The sequence below is a fragment of the Rhopalosiphum maidis genome, chromosome 4, assembly GCF_003676215.2.
Source record: "Rhopalosiphum maidis isolate BTI-1 chromosome 4, ASM367621v3, whole genome shotgun sequence".
Classification (NCBI taxonomy): domain Eukaryota; kingdom Metazoa; phylum Arthropoda; class Insecta; order Hemiptera; family Aphididae; genus Rhopalosiphum; species Rhopalosiphum maidis.
In genome coordinates, this window is record NC_040880.1 from 7447071 (window position 1) to 7467901 (window position 20831).

Genomic DNA, 20831 nt, shown 5'->3' on the forward strand with positions numbered 1-20831 from the left:
TTTTTTTTCTTTAAATAAACCGAATACAAACAAATATAAAAACAACATTTGTACCTTTTGTTAAAGAAAGGGTATATTTTTAAACTATGGTTATTTATATGTTTTTTAAATTTATTTATACAATTACACACATATTTGGTGAATTTTTAGGCACCCCCACCACCACAGCCATTATTTATTTCTTAATACGTACCTGGATAATTAATATTTTCTACTTGTAACAATATCATGCGCATTGCACATAGATATACATTTGTATGAATACCTACACTATTTTCTTGAACAACTTAATTCCACTACCTACTACCTAATTTAGTATACTCAACGTATATATAAAATTTTTTTTATCGGTACCAATCTCATTAGTGTTTACTGATGATTATGATAAACCATGTTGTGTTCTAATAATATGATGTGTCAATAATGAAATCATGGTCACACGGCGTTTTAGATATACAATTTAGCTACAACACTGTCGTTGAATTATATCGTCCTGGTTAGGCTGAATAATGCTATTATCAAATTAAATTTCAATCATTTATTCACTTATGATTGCATTGTAGACTCTAGAATGTATACTACTGTCTACCAGTGCACAACATGCTCAGATCTATTTATGGAATTGTGAAATAACGCTCATTTTTATAATTATTGTTTATCAAAAATCATCAAAACATAATATGATATGAGTGACCAATAATTATAATATTTATTTTTACATTTAACAAAATAATATTAAGTTATCTATATTATGTATATTTGTGTCAGTTGTAAACATTTCAACTGTGGTTGAAATACGATAATACTGAGAAATATATATGAAACAATAATTATTATAATTTTCAACTAGTATACTTGTATATTGGAAAAAAATAATTATCAAACATACTGTAACTCTCTCGAAAACAAACTGAAGGAAACTTAAAACTATTTAATATATTTTTTATAAAATTAGAATTTTTGTTTAACGATATAATGTACAAAGTGACTACGTATATATATATAGGTATATACTATATATATATATATAGGTAAGCCGAGTCAAATGCAATAAAAATAACATTAACTAACATATAGATAGATATAAATATTATATAAAACTTCAATATAAGATATATCATAATAAATATTAAATAAAATCAGATATTATACGTTCTTTATTTGTTATTCACATAATTTATATTATGGTTAAAATTTCAAAACAATTTTTTGTCCATAATTTGATTGCGAGAATGCTCAAATGTACAGCAAAGCTACAAACTTCCTATAATTGGCATAACAATGAAACGAAAAATAATTGTTTTTGTTTGGTTTTTATGTAATACCTAAATACCGACGTGAAATATTATCTACATCGAAAATTGAAAACTATAATAATATTATCGATGTTGTTTCGCGTTCAAAATTTATTTCTCAAACATAAGAACAATAATTTTCGAATGCAATTTGAATCGTGAATTACTTAAATTTGAGGTGCTTCTAACTACAAGCTATACGTTAGTATTATAGTTTATACTTTATTCATTATACTAAGCCCTGTAGTTTTAGACATGGATTACAACATAATAAACACAGTGATTAAAACTTCAGCTTTTAAAATTTCGACCATTATAAGTTTTATAATACATTTTACAATTAGTTAAAGCTTCAATAGTTTTCATGGCAGTGCTGGGTCTAGATAACATAGTAATAATTAGATAAATAAAATAAATATCATTTTATATCATTTCATCTGAATATAAAAAAAATTATTATCGTTTATCGAGATAATTAAACGGATGAATGCAATCGCATAATACTGTATTTTACCAATAACAAAATAATATAAATAACTATATTAAACAATTATATAGTCAGCATTTTGAATTGGGAGAGGGTGATTTTTTTTTTACTTAATATGTTAAAATCATGAACATTTGCAAACATGTTTATTTGTTCAGTTTTTATAGATAAGACTTGACAAGTTAATAGTTTTCTCGTGAACTTAAATTTCAATATGTAATACAAATGATGTGGGATGCATAACCGCCATAACCCCCACGGCCCTTCTCGTAGCTACGGTACTACTATCAATTACAAGTAATACTTATATTATTATCTCATGTCTTGTTAATACATTTTTTTATTTAAATCAATATAGGTACATTATTTTTTAAAAAAAGTTATTACATTTAATTATTGAAATGTTAATTTATAACTTAAAAGTTTAAAAGTTATAACCATTGTATCTAAAATATTAAAAAAATAAAAAGCTATATTTTATTAAATGCATAAATAAATTATAATTTAACTAATTTTACAAAATATTATTATAGTTATTTGAATTGTATTTAAATTTTTACTCGCATAGTTGTATTTATAATAATTAATACCTACTATAAGTTAGAACTTTAAAAATCGCAAAAAAAAAATGTCTATAAAATATGTAGATAAAATTAAGCTAGGTATAATATTCACTGTGTTTGCTCCTTTATTTTAACACAATTACACATTAAAAACAAATGCTGTCTTAATCTCATATAAAACTGGTTTAATAATAATATCATGGATTTCAATAAGGATATAAGATAATTTATTTATTTCGTGGAATTTTTTTTTTTTAACATTCACAATGTAATATTTAAGTCTTAACGATTATAGATAATAAATAATATTATACAATTACTATATTATATTTTACCGGATCAAAAAAGATAAGATTTTTCTTTCACAACTTAATGTACCAAATGTACTTTACCCAAAAAGAAAACACATCAATTCTGTATATCATACAAGATACCCAGCGGTAGTGGAATTAGTTTCAGTGGAACGTATCGTGTGTGAATGTGCATAAGAACTAATTTTAATCAAGCTATGGGGTATAATATTACTGGAAAGTGTATCTATATGCAAACGGCTTATACATTTTTAATTTTATGTACGAGATACATTGAAAAATAATTTTATTTAAATTCGCTTCCTCTTGCAAATACATTTATTTAAAATTCACAGCAAAAACACAATCAAGGACAATTTAAAGACAACAACAAGGACCCTTTGAAATTGAATTTCAGCCACCGACATAAAATTGGCCACACCTTAGCTCACGAGAAGAAAATCTCATTTTCTGTTAAAGGTAATGCGTGTACAATTTTAATTTGAGGTTTCAACAAGTAAAAACTCTAAATTATAGTTTAGTTGTAAACTTGTGGTATGGCATAATAACAACTATACGATAAAACTTCGACTTGCGAAAGGAAAAAAAAACCTTATTGAATTAAAACATTTTAAATGTTGGCACCATAATTTCAATCGAACAAGTTTTGTGATATATTTTCTAATAACATTTTTAAAATTTCTCTGTATTTTAATGACTAACAAATAAGAATGTAATTCTGAAAATGTAATTTTGATAGAGCTAAAAACTTTTTTTGCGTGTAAGTTTAAAACAAATTAATAAGTTAGCAAAATATACATGATATTTTTATCGTACTTAAAATAAAAATACAATTTAAATCAGTTTAATACTATTTACTGCAATTTCGCTTTTATTTTTCTATTAATATTTCTTTAGTACTATTCTAAGATAAAGCTTTGTTTTCATTCCGAACACGACCATGTACTAGACATTTAACAAAAAAATGTGTTTATCTTTGTTGCATAACACACATACACATGCGCGCGCGCGCGCGCATTTGTACACAAAAAATGATTTTTGTGAAACAAAAATTGAACATTGTGAAAACAATGAAATACAGTTTTTGTGAATTACAAACTTGTCATTTCGTTTATTTTATGGTCTGATTCGATTTTATATTTTGATCTACGTACCCTCTTTTTGCTTATCGTTGATATTTTTTGTATTATGAGTGAATGTTAAAATCAATGTCATAAAAATTGTGTTCAATACAATGGTTCAAAAGATATATAATTTGTTTTTTGTTGTTTATGTAGTTTTATTATACTATCAAAGGGAAAATACATTCGTGCACATTTTAGAAGTTTTATTTTCAATCGTCCCGAATTGTGTACACTTTGCTAAAAAAATCAGCTTTTATTAAAAGTCAGGGATGAATACATTATTAATAAATATTGTTAAGTTTCTGATTGAAATAAAGAAACAATTGATTTAAAAATCATGTGTTTATTTTATTTCTTTATTTATTGTTACATTTTTTTCAGAGAGAGGAATACTCCAAAAGTTTTCAATTAATCTATAGATCGAAAAACGAATACAAATAGCACCACAAATGTTTGCTTTTGTATAATATTTCCTATTTTTTTATATATATATATTTTTTTTTATTGTTATGAAATAAACTGGTGAAAATTATTTTAAATTTGTCTGCTTATTTTATTTATAATTGTAACGACTATAATAATGCTATTAAATTATTGCGATATAATATTAATAAACAAAACATAATATTTAACGAAATGATCATATATATTATGATCCACATATACGAGTAGTCCATACTTATACAAATTATAAATAGTTCAACATTCGATGGTTTTGTATCTGTATTTAAAAAATATAAATATAGAAGACATAAAGTTAAATATATATCAATTATATTTCATTATTATTAAAATACAACTATGTTTCATAAAATTATGGTATTTTTTTTAAGCATTTTAATTTTAATTTAACTATGTACAGTAAATTGTTAAAATAATCTGTTTCATGGATTATGCAGATATATTTAATACATCCTTTTTATAATTAGTTTTTTAATAAGTTTATTTTTTATGAATAATAAGAACACCATTATTGTACAGGTGACCACCGTGTTTCATATTTTCTTACAGTGGTTAAATGGAAAAATGAAAAAGAATAAGATAAACCACGACAATACGCCATGCTATATATTTCCAACAGTTAATATTTACGATTAATTTTATAATTGTATAAGTTATAATTTTTTTTTCTAGTAGTAGTATACTAAATTATTTCAGATCTTCATACACGACTTTAATAAAGCACCAACATTTTCAATTGAGCTTTTAATATACCTTGAAGGTTAAATGCCTTATTAAAAATTAAAACTAATTATAAAAATTAAAAATACTTTTAAGAGACATTAAATAATAATTTCCCGATATTAATACATACATTATATAGATTATTTTCAAAAGTATACATGGTAAACAATAATAATAATAATTTTATTATGTTAATAGAGCTTCTACCAAACAACCGATTAGAAAATCAATATTCAATAAATTTATCATTTCACTGTTATGATAAAAGTAAGCCATTAACTTGAATATTGTTGATACAAGTAGTAGGAATTTTTAAAAAAACAGTGAAACAATATCAGCCCAGTCGTCTTGTGATTATATTGTCCGATACCTCTTCAGGAAGATGATAATTAATTTCAGATTCTTCTATTAGTTCAATTATTTGTTTTAATTTTTGGTTAAAAATATTCTGAAATCGAATTAAAGTTTCATTTAAGTATTTCAAAATTAACTCAACATATGATTTTTTAAGGGAGTCATAATTTTGAAGATCCTCTGTGTGTATGTTTTGAATAACTCTATTTAAAATATTTATAGCTATGTCGGTATAATTAGCATTGTTTAGGTGTGTCGTGAAGTTTAATGCGACTTGCAATAAGTATGGGTTTGTCGGTTCAAAATTCCATTGGCATATACTCAAAGCTTCTTGATATGCTAGAGTCGCTTCTTTGCAAATTGCATCGCTTTTATTTACTTCCCACATGTACCTAAAATTTAGATATATTATAATATAGGTAGTATGAAATAATATTATGTAAAATTTGTAAATACATTTAAAAACGAATGAGTATTATATTGTATACGTACATTTTAAGCATAAGTACTTTTTAACTATTGTAGGATGATTTTCTACAAACGCGTTTAAATGGTTATAAAATAACTATCTAATAACACGGATGAGCGATGAAAATACATTTGTATTACATTTTATATTCTTAATACGGCACAGACCTAAAGACTGGATTATTGGATTATCTATAGATGATATTACACATTATAAATATGCAACACAAATGTAATCGGTCAATAGATTTTTAATTTTAAAAACGTTTGTTTCATATGACTATTTATTATTTAAATAGATGTTTTATACATTTTTTTATTTTTTACAAAATTACTATGTCTGTAGGACTTAGTAAGTATTTAAATGTGAAACACAATCGAATTAAAATTATATTAATCATCAAATATTTAAATTATTAAATTAGGTACTACAAATACCTATAATCTGAGTAGAATATAAAGTGAATATCAAAAACTACCGCATTTACCGATAGTAAACGCCTTTCATGTTATAAATCAACACTTTTTCTCGTATTTCTTTTACGTTTTTGAGTAAATTGTTATCTATAATGTTAATAACTTCGGTACAAATGGCAATTAAATCGTTCCTAATCTCATCCAACAACGAGGTGATGACTTCGGTGCGCTCTTGATCGCCGCCTTGGAGCGATTCCAAGTATGCTTCTAGCTCACGTATATAATAACGATTATCATTCGACAATTTGTTGTAGGCTACCGATAACAGTTTTAATACTTCTTTGCTTAATGGAATATGTGGTTCTTCGTCCATATATGCTTTGTAATATTGTATAGCACTGTTGTATTCACCAAGAGCCATTAAAGTATTTGCTTTTATTAAACTATCGCTCATAGTGTTTAATAAACTTGTTACATCAAAAACTAGATTATTATTTAAAATTCAAAGTAGGTATAGTACTATAATTATTAATTATTCAATATATTGAAGTTTGATCAATACTTCTTACACAGATTAACCAATAGAATACCATTTATAAATGTGTTTTACTCGTCAATAATGTTTGTTGCCGCGGTAAAGTGATTTGTATACGAATCAATTTAAATTGTTAACATTATATAATTTATAAAATCTTAAAAATAATAAGCACATATTTATAAAATATGTATTAAAAACACACACATCAAAACAAAGGCATAAATTAGGTAATAATTTCCATATTTAATAAAAACAATTTTCCATCTTCTCGTGAATAATTATTATTTTCCTATTTACTTTTTTTGTTTAGTTTCAAAATACAAGACTAATATGGCTGTAATATATTAATATTGTGCTCTCGCCATAACGTTATGATATCAATGTGTCTTTAATAAGCAAATAATTAACAAAGTGGAGTAATACTGTAAAAATTACTAAAGAAATTAATAATGTATTATAAATTACTTTATCTTGAATGTTATATCCATTTTTTCGCAGTTATTTATTTACAAAAATAAAATTTATCTTAATATGAAAACACGAGTGAAGAGGGCATTAATTGAAATTGCTTCAAATTATGATTTATTAATAATAAAGTCAGATTAAAAGTGATTTCATTTAATGTCTTGAAACTCCATAGAAAGATTGAGACCTAGTGGAGAATATTACTTGGTCTATTTAGCACTGTTAGAGTGCATATAGTTTTTTCATACATGATAGTAGTTTGTAGAAGATCAAAGGATTAATATTTGTTTAAAAATTGTTAAAAAATGCACCATTTTATGGTTTAGAGTGTCGGAGTTTAGAAGGTGGCAGGAAGATCGACTTAATTTGAGAAATCGTTTTTTTCATGCTTAGATATGATCTTTTTGGTGAACATTTCATATTGGAAGTGATGTTTAGATTGGTAAAATTTACATTTATGTCTATATGATTAAAATTATTGTGATTTGACCTTAGAAGATGAACATCAATATAAAAGACGTATTTATTATTAATAGAAGGCTCCAGTTCAACGAAGAAGAGCAAGAGTGGTCTTCTGATTTATACCATACATCAATAATAACCTATTATTTTAATTAAAGAACACGTTTTTAAATGGAAAATCAGCAAGATATTTTTTGAGCATTATGAAAAATACAGATGAAGGTAGTAGAGTATAATTTTTCATGGTCAACAATTACCACAAAAGTGAAAAAAAAAATAATTGGTTTTAAGAAAAATAAATATATTTTTTAAATCTTACAAATCATACTTCATAATATAAAGTAGGTACTTTGAAGTCCAAAATAATATTTTTCCTTATCAGTAAGTATACATTAAATTTGTTTATATTATATAGGATCTAATTTCCCATACATTTATTTATATTTATATATTTGTACTAGAGACAAGGTTCTTGATGAAATATTTATTTTTAAATATTATATATTTTCAGCGATAAGCTATAAATTAAATATTAAAAATTAGATATACATATTTGATTCACGTATTTTAAATTATTAAACAATTTAATTACCTATTTTGTAGCGAGAATTTTAGATAAGAATTATTAAATTTATGTACAAAAATATGTTAATATATTTATATATTATAATATGTATTACAAGGCATGATATAATTGCATACTAGCTACCTAAAGTACTCGGTTGAATAATAAATGTGGTATGAACACGTTAAGACAAAACTATATTTTTAATATTTTATAAGGTAAAAGAAAACCCTTATTTGGTATCACTTGACACAAAACTATATATTATATGTATATATATATCTCAATCGCTTACATTATAAATACAACGATAAGACTGCAACTTCATTGGTTGTGGAAGGGAAAGATAATGATATATATATTATCATAAACATATGCATTATTGGACCCTTCACCCAGTCTAAATTTTGTTTTTTTATTCCAATGTCATCACATAAAATAACTAAGCTATAAATGAAACTGTAAGAAATAATCAACGTTGTATACAACGGTAGTGTTTTCTCCTCTATTTGGGTCTATTGACAGATTCTACTCAAATCCTGTATAGTATGTAAAATAATTAGCTGCCATTCAAACATCAAAAGACTAGAAACTTATCTTTTTTGCATCGCCATTTTTATAAAAAGTAAAAGTCCTCGAATACAGCCGAAATTTTATAACTATTGACTGAAAAAAAAACAATCCTGTTGGAAATCATAAGAATTGCACAATGAAAAATGTTGCACCGTTCCTGAATATCGATTTCAACACATAAATCTAATTTTAATCAAATTATGTACAAAATCACACTGTTTTCGAGTACATATAATATTATGGAGTATAAGTAACTATCACACAACGAAAATAGGGTTTCATTTTTATGAGCGTAAGTATTTACTTGATTTCGTAAAAAAAAAAAAAACGAAAACAGGCACATATAACACCAGTGTAATCGTTTGGTATGAATGTTTCGTCGATAAATTTTAATATTGTAATACATGTAACTATGATTCGAACGTCAGTTGATCATTTAATTACAAGTTAAGTAGGTATTTGTCTAATGCCTTGTATGCTGCTTACCATATAGATGTTACCTGTTAGTGATACAATACTATAATTACTAAAATTATATTAATATATTATTATTATTACTTGACTAATTTTTATTTTAACTAATGCAAAGATACATAATTTTTTTCACCAAAATTAATAATAACCAACTATACGGACAAAATACGAAATACGAGTTTATACAACCATCATTCAATCATGTTATACACACAGTTCCACTGCAGAATTGAATTGGGTGACAATTTGGAATAGAAACGTAAAATATTTTTATGAAGAACAGGAACTCTGTCCCCTCCCCCCAATAACTTTCAACTCAAGCACAAACCTATGACTGTGTCGCTTTATTATTTTATTCTTATGATATTGATAGTCAGAAAAATCAATAGGTGCACAGATTTCAATGATTAAACATTATGGAAATATTAGAATTAAGTATGTAGTAAAAACGGCTTACCTAACCTAAACTAACCTATATATTATGATTATCGATTATATTTAAATGGAATAGTTGTATTATTGTTGTTCCACAATTTTATTAATTTATCTGCCGTTTAAGTGCTCTTTAAATGCTGTATGTCTGGACAATAATAGGTTCTCAAAAAATAAATAAGAAATACGTTTTAATTTATTTTTCCGGAAATTGGATTACGTTTTTTGGCGATATACGGTAAAATCGGAAACTCGGGTAATTATGTCGAAAATGGAAAATACCTTATACAGTTCCTTAAACTTGTATTTATATAGAATAAAAAATAAGTACAAAAACAAAAACCACAAAAACTAGAAAAAAGCATTTAAAAACCCCCATAACAAGAAAAATAGAATTTTAAAATTTTATTTTTAAGTCAAGCAGAAAAAAGCAAATGCATGCAGTAATAACCTTATTTTGTATCATCCATCTTAACATTAGTATTGATGTGTAAACAACTACTTGTAATTTCAATAAATTATATGTTTCTTACTGCTTTTAAAGTGTGCTTAACAACTTATCGAAAATCTAATACATAGAAAATATTTATCAGAATTCAATATAAAATGTGTTTTCTTTGAATAAAATCTTTCAAACATAAGAAGTTATAAAAATAAAATGTTTGATTTAAAAATTACTTTGATAAATTATAATACTATAGAAGAATTTAACAAATAACTACACAATATCATGTAAATTATGATAAAATAATATTGTCTTTATTTAAAAATTAAAAATTTTAGTATCAGTTTAAATTTAACCAATTTATTTTATTTATTTCTATTATTATGACCAACTTAAAAAGGAAATTAATAATCTAACTTATATTTTCACATTGAAATATTCAAATATATTACAAGATTAAATTGATTAAAAACAAAGAAGATTACTAAAACACCCACTAAGATAGTATACTACAGTATTCTTTGATTTAAAAAAAAATGAATACGTTTTTTTAGATCTGACGAGTAAGGCTGAATTAAATTTACTAAATTTCAAATGAGTGAAAACTTGGAATGTGTTATACTTTCCTAGCATTTTTAGTTATAGATAATTATTTAAATAAAGGTATATTTGGATCAATGAGACAATGAACCTATGTACATTTATTTTTATAATGAAAAAAATAGAACTACTCATTTTCTATAAATCGTATCCACCTGCCTTATAATATATTTTGCAGGATACCCAACAGCATATTATTTTCTTTAAAAAGTGATATATCATGTATAATCAATTGTTTTGTTTTAATAATTAATTTATTCTAATTCTGTTTTTTATTTTTTATTTCCAAGTACCTATACTTAAGAATTATAATATTAGGTGTCAGTTATTTAGATTTTTTTAAACCATTTCCTATGGACTTTTCTGGACTTTCCTGTGATGATATAAGTTAAATATTGTATTTATAAAAAAATTTTATGTTTGATGATCAAATTCTAATAATAATAAAAAATATTAATTACTAAAATAATCAGTGACTAATAGGAACATTTTAATAAAATATTCAATGTTTTGTTAGCTAAACTAAATTCATATTAAAGAATCACCATATAAAAATATATAGTGGTTTAAAAAAAGAGAGCTAAAATATCCTCCGAGTCCCGTGAAATCTTTTGGTATAAAGTTCATTGAAATTGGTCAAGTAGTTCCTGAGATTAGCAGTTAGCAACTTTTGTTCGTTACGGTGATGCATTTTTGTTCATTCGCACAAAATTATTACTGCCATAAATTTTCAAGCAAGGGTGAGTACTGAGTACACATTAAAATTTTTTTGTATTTCATATTCATAATAATCATAATAAATAATATTGCAAATTAATTTAATTTTTTTGTTAACAGATATTCAACATCTCAAAAGTTTGCAAATTGTAATGTACCTAATAATTCATAAAAATTATAATTTATATATTTATGGTTTAAAAATTGAATGCAAATATCCATGAGCGGTAATTTTAAGTTAAAGAAGTTAAGCATATTTACTTTTTTTTAAAAGCATTTGAAAATCTAATGAAAGTTTTAAATTTTAATTTGAAATAAATAATTTCTATTAAACGATAACAGTTATTATTTTTTTTTAATTAGAATATTAATCATAGAAACTTGAAACATTCCATCATTAGTTATATCACAATATTATATACAAAAAAATTGTTGAATATTATAATCATTAAAATGGAGTTTCTTCATTGTACTATACATAATTTCCGTTGGTTTAACTGTATACCTACTAATATACTATATTATTTTGGATGTCTAATGTAACTAATTGTAACAAAACAATGCCAGTTTAATTTTGTATACAACGTTGTTTAGACTTTAAAGTATATCTATAACACATTAATACTAATAACAAACAGGCATGTATTATACACTTATACGCTATTAATACACAAAAAAAAAAATAACAAACTAATAATATAAATTAATTTTATAAAATAAACGTAAACATATTTGAGTAGGTATTTAAAAAGTGATTTTAATATCGAAAAAATAATATTACATCATTCAATAATATTAATACATTTTTTTTTTCGAAACAAATTAAATATAATTTTAACTACCTAGGGTAATGTTTATAATATTTTAATTCAAAACGCATTCTTTGAATACTATACAATTTTTAAAAAACTTGATTGTATCTTTATATTATCACTACTAACAGTAATTTATATAATAAATTGTATTTCATGATAAATATAAACAGTGTGTATCTTATCGTTATATATTGAATATTCAATAAAAGCACAAATTACTAAGACTTTTCATAAATTATATTTCGTATTTTTTCAATAAAAACAATTCTAGTTTTATACAATCAAATCACACTAATAAATTGTATTATTTCATATTGTAAAAAAAAAATACCATTATGTTCCGTAACATTCTCAATTCAAAAATAATTTCAATTTAAAATATAATGAAGGTAGAAATTGGTTAACACCGGTCACTAGTGTAATTTTTTCTATGGAAAGTATTTCATAATAACAGTTTGAAAGGTTTTATTTCCACATCTTTACACTTTTTCCAATATACAACATATTATATGTGACGTTTAAAAGATGTTTGACAAAACAAAATACTATACGGTATTATGAATAAATTATTCAGGGAGTATGCGTCATATGTTATAGGGCAAAGTTTTGAAAAATTTATTCAGCACATTTTACGTCACTGAAATGAATACTTGGAAAGTAAACATTATGATCCATTATAAATTATAATATTTAAAACGAATTTTACTCATTTGTAGTATATATTTTGTATTTAAATGCATATAGGAATAAGTATTATACCTGACTGTGATTTGATTTAATATGACTGATTTTTAAAGAATTAAAAATAATAATCATATCTCACTTCTGAAATTTAAAAAAAAATCTTACTACACGAGAATTGCTCATTGAACAAGTGTGAACAATATTGAAAAACGAAACTGGAGAATAAATTAAAAATTAAAACTGGTAATTGAACATTTTATTTATTAAAAACAATTTATTTTTATTTTTTAATTAATATTATATTGTAAAGTTAACGATTCGACATTGTATCATTGTTAACCTATAATAGACTATGTACAAGTTTTTCTAGGGGTATAGAATTTGTGTTCCTACAAATGACAAATGAAACATTTTAATATTATACACTAATCAGGTAGGTTAAAATTCGAGTTATGCACAAATAAATAATAATTAAAGAATATAAAAATGTCAACCCTTTATACACCAAAGTATAGTAGTGAATCATAAAATATTTATACATTTATCTATACCGTTTTGTATATCTTCTCGTTTAAGTCCACCACTTTCCAGTATACTTATCAAGAAATAAAACAACTACACATATTTCTTAATGAAAAACACTATCATAAATATAATAAATAACATAACGTGACAATCTGAAAACTAAGTGGTTAGCATTATGTTAACGAACACGTAATGGTAATTGTACATAAAATAACAATATTTATTTCTATGATATTTATCAAAGTTCTTGATAAATTAAATATACTATTATGGTTTATTATAACCTTTAAAAAATGTTTATAGTGTCATATTAATTGATTTATTTACCAAAAGCACAAACCGAATTAAAATTATCATAATAATAGAGATTAATGGAAATAACGATTCAATTATATTTATATTTTATATATTTAACGTAGATTTACGTTTAATATTTATTTTGTAGTACCTAAAGCAATAAGATACTATAATAATTACATTCATTACATTTTGTCAGACTTTATTCTTGTTAGTACACCATATGTATACTTAAAATGTGTTTTCAACGATTTACATGCGAACAGTCTATTCAGAGTATATTTTAAACGTGATGTAATATTATTTAGGTTGTTAAATCCATCATTGTATTCACGTTAAATTTCATATTATATTTTATTATACAGATAGCTATTAAATGTATAATATTAATTTAAATATTATGTGAGTATTCATATTTTTTATGGGTTATAATAAAAGCATTTCGATTCACCATCAGAATAATAAGTAAGCACATTGTTGTAGAATATGACTTATAAAGATTTACTACCTATTAAGATTTTCTGATTGTGTGAATATTAATAACTATCATACGCGGAAATAGGGAACTTGTGGGGCTAATTCTCACATCTAAATATTTTATAAGCCTCTAAAAATCTTTTTGATAAAATAATGTTATTTTATAGGCTTGTTTTATAGGATCGTAATGATGTTTAAAATGTTAGCTACTCAATAATTTTAATTGATTCTTGCTTGTGATTTGTCTATGATTTTAGAACAGTGGTGCACAACTTGGGGGCCGCTAATAATTTTACACTAAATGAAAAAAAAAATATGTTATACGCTTACATAATATTGATAAGAGGAGGGGGGGGGGTCGTATTATTAAAATAAATAATTTTAGAGGTAGTAGATCAAAAAAGGTTGCGTACTACTGTTTTAGAATAATAACACGTAAATAATTAATTTAAAATAAAAATCCACAAAAGCTAAAAATTAAAAGGGTTAATATTTAATTGATTAGAAATAAATCAATTTAAAAGTTTATGAATCATATAAATATTCGTATCATAAAAAATATCATTAAAATATTTGGAATAGCTACTTTTTACAGATGTGAAAAATCTTTTACAACTATCATAACATCTTTGATCTTTTATGCATGGTGTTGATAAATATCATATATATATATATATATATATAATTGAATCAGTTGAGACTTAATAATAGCGTAGTCATAGAGCATGGGTTACAATAGGCAATTTCAGAGTAAGGACTTTCAATTTTTCTTGGACAAGGATAAAGGTTAGAAGATTATCAGCAATTGTTCGAAGATAACATTCGTTCGCTTTATTCTTTGTAGGTCTTCTTATATATATTTAATATAAAGATAATTTATTTTTTTTTTTTAGAAAAAAAAATAGTAATAAATGTCTACCTCTTCTAGTTTTCCTTTATAATATACTTATAGATTATCGCAGATTGATATTGCATTTATGATTTATTTTAATTAAAAAGAAATAACGTTTCTAAAAGTAAAAGAGAAGATAATTTTATATTACTATGTAAGGTTGTAGTTTTACAAACTCACGTTGATACTGTTTTGATAAATTGAGAAAAGTGATACAATTTATTGGACATATAATTTAGTAGAAATTATGCTTTTTCTGCAACGTTTCTGAAAATAAAAACAAAAACAAAACAAATATAATGAACGTTTCTAAGTAATTTTCAAAGAATTCAAGTTTCTTTAAAACATTCTTTTATAGAATTATAATTAATACATAACAAATTTTATTATAATGCTATTATCATTTCTAAATTACAGGTTATTATTTTTTACTCGGTACGAATGTTTGATGTCAGCAATGTAATAGCGTTAGTATTGTAGTATAATTTTAAATTGCTGGCAATTCTGAAACATTTGATAATTTGGAAATTGGAAAATAAAATGTTATATTTATTCTAAATTTTTAAAATAAAGTTTAGTATTACAGTGGGTGTTACTTTTATCGAACTATACCTACTTAATTCTAAATCTATTAGTGTTTATAATAATATTTTATTTACACAATTTCCAATCGAAATTAAACAACATTTTTTATCATTATACATTTTTAATTTCATATTTTGAAGCAGAATATTTTGCGTTTTATTTAAATACATAAAAATCAAAATTCGGATAAGTAGTTTAGGAGTTTAAAATATTTTAAGATTTGGCAAACGGAGTAGTAGACAAACATTTTGTGGGGTATCTCCGTATCACACCGTTTCGCTTATCCAAACTTTAAATACCTAAGTAATTTGTGGTTTTTATGCATCGAATGCTCCAAAAAATATTCAGCTTTAGAATACATCAAAAATGTAAAAAAGCTTATTAACATTGTAACGATACAAAATATAAAAATATATAATTTAATTTTTTCAAATGTTATTTTTTTTTTTACTGGAAATAATGTAAAAAAAAATATTTTTAAAAACCTTAATTGATTTTGAATTAATGATTGATTTTTTATAATGAATTACCCTGTTCACACTTAACTATATTTAAGTATATTATAATTGTCATATACTTAATATATTATATTTTTGTTAAATGCTATCATATTATTGTGTTACATTTTTTTAAATAGTCAAGGATTTTTTGTAACTTGTATACAAGTTTACTTGAGTATAATGTATTTCTATTCAACTTAATACTCACCAATCAAATAGTTAGGTGTATATTTTTTAGGGATAATAAAATAAAATAGTAATTACACTCAACACGTATTGCGAATTTAAGTTAGTTTTTTATTATTCTTTATGACAAGTGTTTTTTTATAGCAGTTTCTTTAGTAAAACATCAATATTTTTTTTAATATATCTAACTTAGTATTGTCATAACTGTCATGCGAGGGTATTATTCCACTTGCACTCTATTTAATAACTCCATGTTATAAAAATATTTCAATTTCATGATTTCAAATATATAACTAATATTAGTACTATTTAAATGCAATTTAAACATTTGAAAGTTTAGTTAGCCTATATTAATTTTATTTGAATGGAAACTTATACAATTAAAAATATATATTTATTCTTTTTGGTGTTGAATATTATCATCAATAGTAATAAAATTGTAGATCAATATAATACATCTGACATTTATACATCGTAAATTTGTTTACTTTTTTGTTGCAAGTTAATGCTCTATAGAAAATATATATGCAACATAAATATACAATCAATTTAGTTTGTGGAACTATTGACAGTCACACAAAAGTATTGACACTCATATTTAGGAGTATGTATGCATCAAACAATATCATGTCAAAAGACAATTTATTGTTTTCAAAAATAACAATTATATTCATTGACATTTTATGTTTAATATAATATAAGGTAGAATAAAATTAAAACTTAATTTTTATCGAAATAATTTTTGTTTTCAAAATGGGATGACGGAGGCATGTACAAAAAAAAACATTATTGTTTATTTACATTTTCATTATTGTAAAACCAATTCATTTCTCACTGCGCTTAAAATCTGAAATTTTAATTTATAATAATAACATAGTACATATAAGAATCACATTTTTTCCATGAATTTTTTGCAAATTAATATTTTATAAATGGACGACATGACACTTTTTTTTAATCGTTTTGCACTGATAATATGAACTGTAAAGAGGAACTAAATATAATTTTTTCCTAGAAGCTATATGATTATATTAATTATTGAAAAGAAAATACGTTTATTTTTATGTCTTGAATTTTAATCTTCTATTTAACTGTGTTACTGAAATTAACTTTAATTATCAATAATTAAGTTATAATTTATAATAATGCAAAAAAAAAACACTGGACTCGAAAATTATGAGTATGAATCTGAACTAAATACCTAGATTAAAAAGTATTGAAAATTCAAATGATAAATACTATGCTTATTAATTAGCACGGGTTCATAAAATTAACAATGATGATGCGCTTTTAATAAATTATGAACATACACTAATATAGAAACATCAATATGTCAATTGTCAATATATCATAGTAATACAAAATATGCTTTTATAAACGATAAATAAAATAAAAATTTAACAAATGACATTACTTTGTGATGAAAGACACAAAAAAAAAAAAACAAGAAGCCACATTGCGCTTTATAGTAAGTTTTGAGTATATCCTGTCGTTGAATATTGGGCATTGTAATGGATGTATTAAATCTTAATTCAACGATAAATCATTGCATACGAAAAATGATTCTGAGCGAAACGTTGTCTACGGTTATATGAGTTTCGCTCAAAATTTAACAACAACACAATGTATTATTGTAAAACCTATTCATTACTCACTCCGCAAATAATTTAAAAATATATACTGTACACAGTAAAGCCAACATTAGCACCCACTCCACTAACCTTTAACTTTCATCCTCAACCTATGATGGTAATGGTTTTTAGGCACATTACAAAAAAAAAAAAACCAGGGTGGATTTAATGATTCGCTTACAACATCCAGTACATTGCGTCTGACATTTGTACTTGTAAGCTCTTTGTTGTGTAAGTGACATTTGTAATCTTGAAATAAATAGCAAGTAACGTACACACAGATAAATACAATGAAAACTGAAAACAGTACTGGCCGCAGACATCTGTAAGGTAAACCTGCATAATCTTGTTTATTAATATTTAACATAATATTGGTATCAACGATAAAATACATTTTAACGGTCTTCGATATCACGATATCTCAATAAATTTTTAAGTCTGAAGTAATGTACAACTATTTACTGCATAAGTTTACTACCTCATTTATCCAAATCGGTACACAAATCATACTCAGGTACTATATTATCAAGTTTTTAATAACATTTAAAAAAAACTATAACGAAATTAACGTACCTAAACACTTAAAAGAATAATAATTAGGCAAGCTGACAAAAAACATATGTTTTTTTTTTTATTTAAAATAACAGTACGTGTTACACTTTTCTACATCATGTTGCTATTATAAACGAATTATGTGTTATAGACAATTTTGGTACTTTATTCTGATAATATAACGATAAAGTTTAATTTTGTAACATATATCTTGTACAATATTATATTAATTGTGTGAAGAAGCTGTTTAGTATGTTTTCCTAGAAAGTTTTAATTTAATAAAAATACGAATTATAATTTGTCACGCTTTGGAAGAAATTTAAGAACGCGTAAAATGGCCCTTAAAACTTTTTTTTTAATAAAGGCACGGCCCGATTATAACTTAGAAGTAATAAAAACAAATTATTGTACTTAACATCAGCTCATAAAAGAAATATTATGTGATAGGTTGTATCGATTATCTAGTTTTCGACCTAATATACTATTCATTTGACATATCGCTATAATAGAGATACCTTCTACCATTAAAGTGTTGATAAATTGCATGTGCAGATGTCCATAGACTGTCCATAGACACAATTACAATTAACGAGATAAGTTCAAATACAAATTTAAAATATTAAAAATAATTTAAATCTACCTACTACTAGTTAATAAACAAAATTCTCTAAATAATACACTTTGTAACAATGTAATATAATAATAATATATTCATACTATTTAAATAAGGAATTAAAAAGGTTAAACAATATTAACATATTAATTTTTTTTTAGAGTTCTTACAAAATGTAAATTTTTGTTAGTGTAACAACAGTTTAACAAAAATACAAGAATGGAAATTATTATAATTCTTAAGTTATAAATAAAAAAAAGGTATTAAGTAAGTATGACGATAAAAAAAAATAAATAAAAAATTACTTAAATGATTTTAAATGGAATTGTACTGGAATTGTTTATTTATATTTTTGTTATAAAATATACATTCAATACAAAAATGCATTACTAAAATGATCAAAATATTTAATTTATGTTGGGAATTCTGAAAATATATTAAAGAAAACGAACATTTTAAACAACTTAAATACGACTTAATTAAATAAAAAATATATATAAAGTGGCTCTTTTATACCTATCAATTTAAATTTTGGCATTACCATTTAATATTTTATTTTTCATATATTATTATTATGTAATATGAAAAATATGTTTGCACGACTAGTAAAATGATTACATAATATTCACATATACATTTTTTCTTATTTATCGGAAAGCAAAAAACTATATCCGTGTTTTGTAAATTTTCTCAATTATATATGTTAAAAAAAAAATAGCATTTTAAATTCAGCTAAAAAATTCATTAAAAAAACATCGTAATAGCGAGGCATACAGAAAAAATGTAATCAACTGAATACAGTAATATCTAGTTTAGTTTTAAATTGGTAATTTTTGCGTAAAACATTTGATAAATCGTTAGTATTTCTCAAAGGACAATATTATTATTAATAAACGTTGTAATTAATATAATGGAACTCATAAATTAAGATTAAAATTTAAATGATTTTATAATTTAGTTTTTCTAATTTAATTATTTTTGACTCATTATCCAAATTGACTTCTATATGTTACTTAAAAAAAAAGAAGGTACTAAAATTTTGTCAACAGTGTAATTATAGGCGTAATGAAAATCCTACGATATTTTCTCTTTTGTAATTTATTATTTTATATTGTGATCATCATTTTGTTTAATAAATATAAATATTTAAAAAAAAAATGACTATTTCAGTCAAAGAAAAAGGAAAAAAATCACATAACAATACGTGCTATTTTTCATGTCTAACCTGATTTGTTACTTGAATGGTTTTTCTAGGTTTTGGTGAATTTTGATCTAAGTACCTATCTATGTGTGTCATTTATCGTTACAAGTTCAATCCATTTAGAATCAAAACGAAAATCGAAAACATGCGAATTTACATAAATAACATTTCAAAGGATTATTGAAAAATATAAAACATTGTCTTAAACTCCTACAACACTTTTATTCGATTTTTGAACGTTTGAGTTTTCTCAATTTCAGAAAATCAAACAGAACATTGACTTTATGTACGTAAAAACATTTAATCATAGAATAAATTTGGACGAAAATCCGAAAGTGAAATTATGCTACTTTTAACCGTATTTGCAAACTCTTATTTTATGGATCAAAATGATGATA

General features: G+C 23.7%; 1 protein-coding gene across 1 annotated transcript; it reads right to left on the minus strand.

Annotated features, from left to right (window-relative positions):
* Nucleotides 1-5299: 5299 nt before the first annotated feature.
* Nucleotides 5300-6658, minus strand: LOC113550010 (14-3-3 protein gamma-like). Its single transcript, XM_026951590.1, has 2 exons — nt 6276-6658; nt 5300-5711 (listed from the first exon to the last, which is right to left on the minus strand). The coding sequence occupies exons 1-2, from the start codon at nt 6656-6658 to the stop codon at nt 5300-5302; spliced, it is 795 nt and encodes a 264-aa protein (XP_026807391.1).
* Between the last annotated feature and the right edge of the window lie 14173 nt (nt 6659-20831).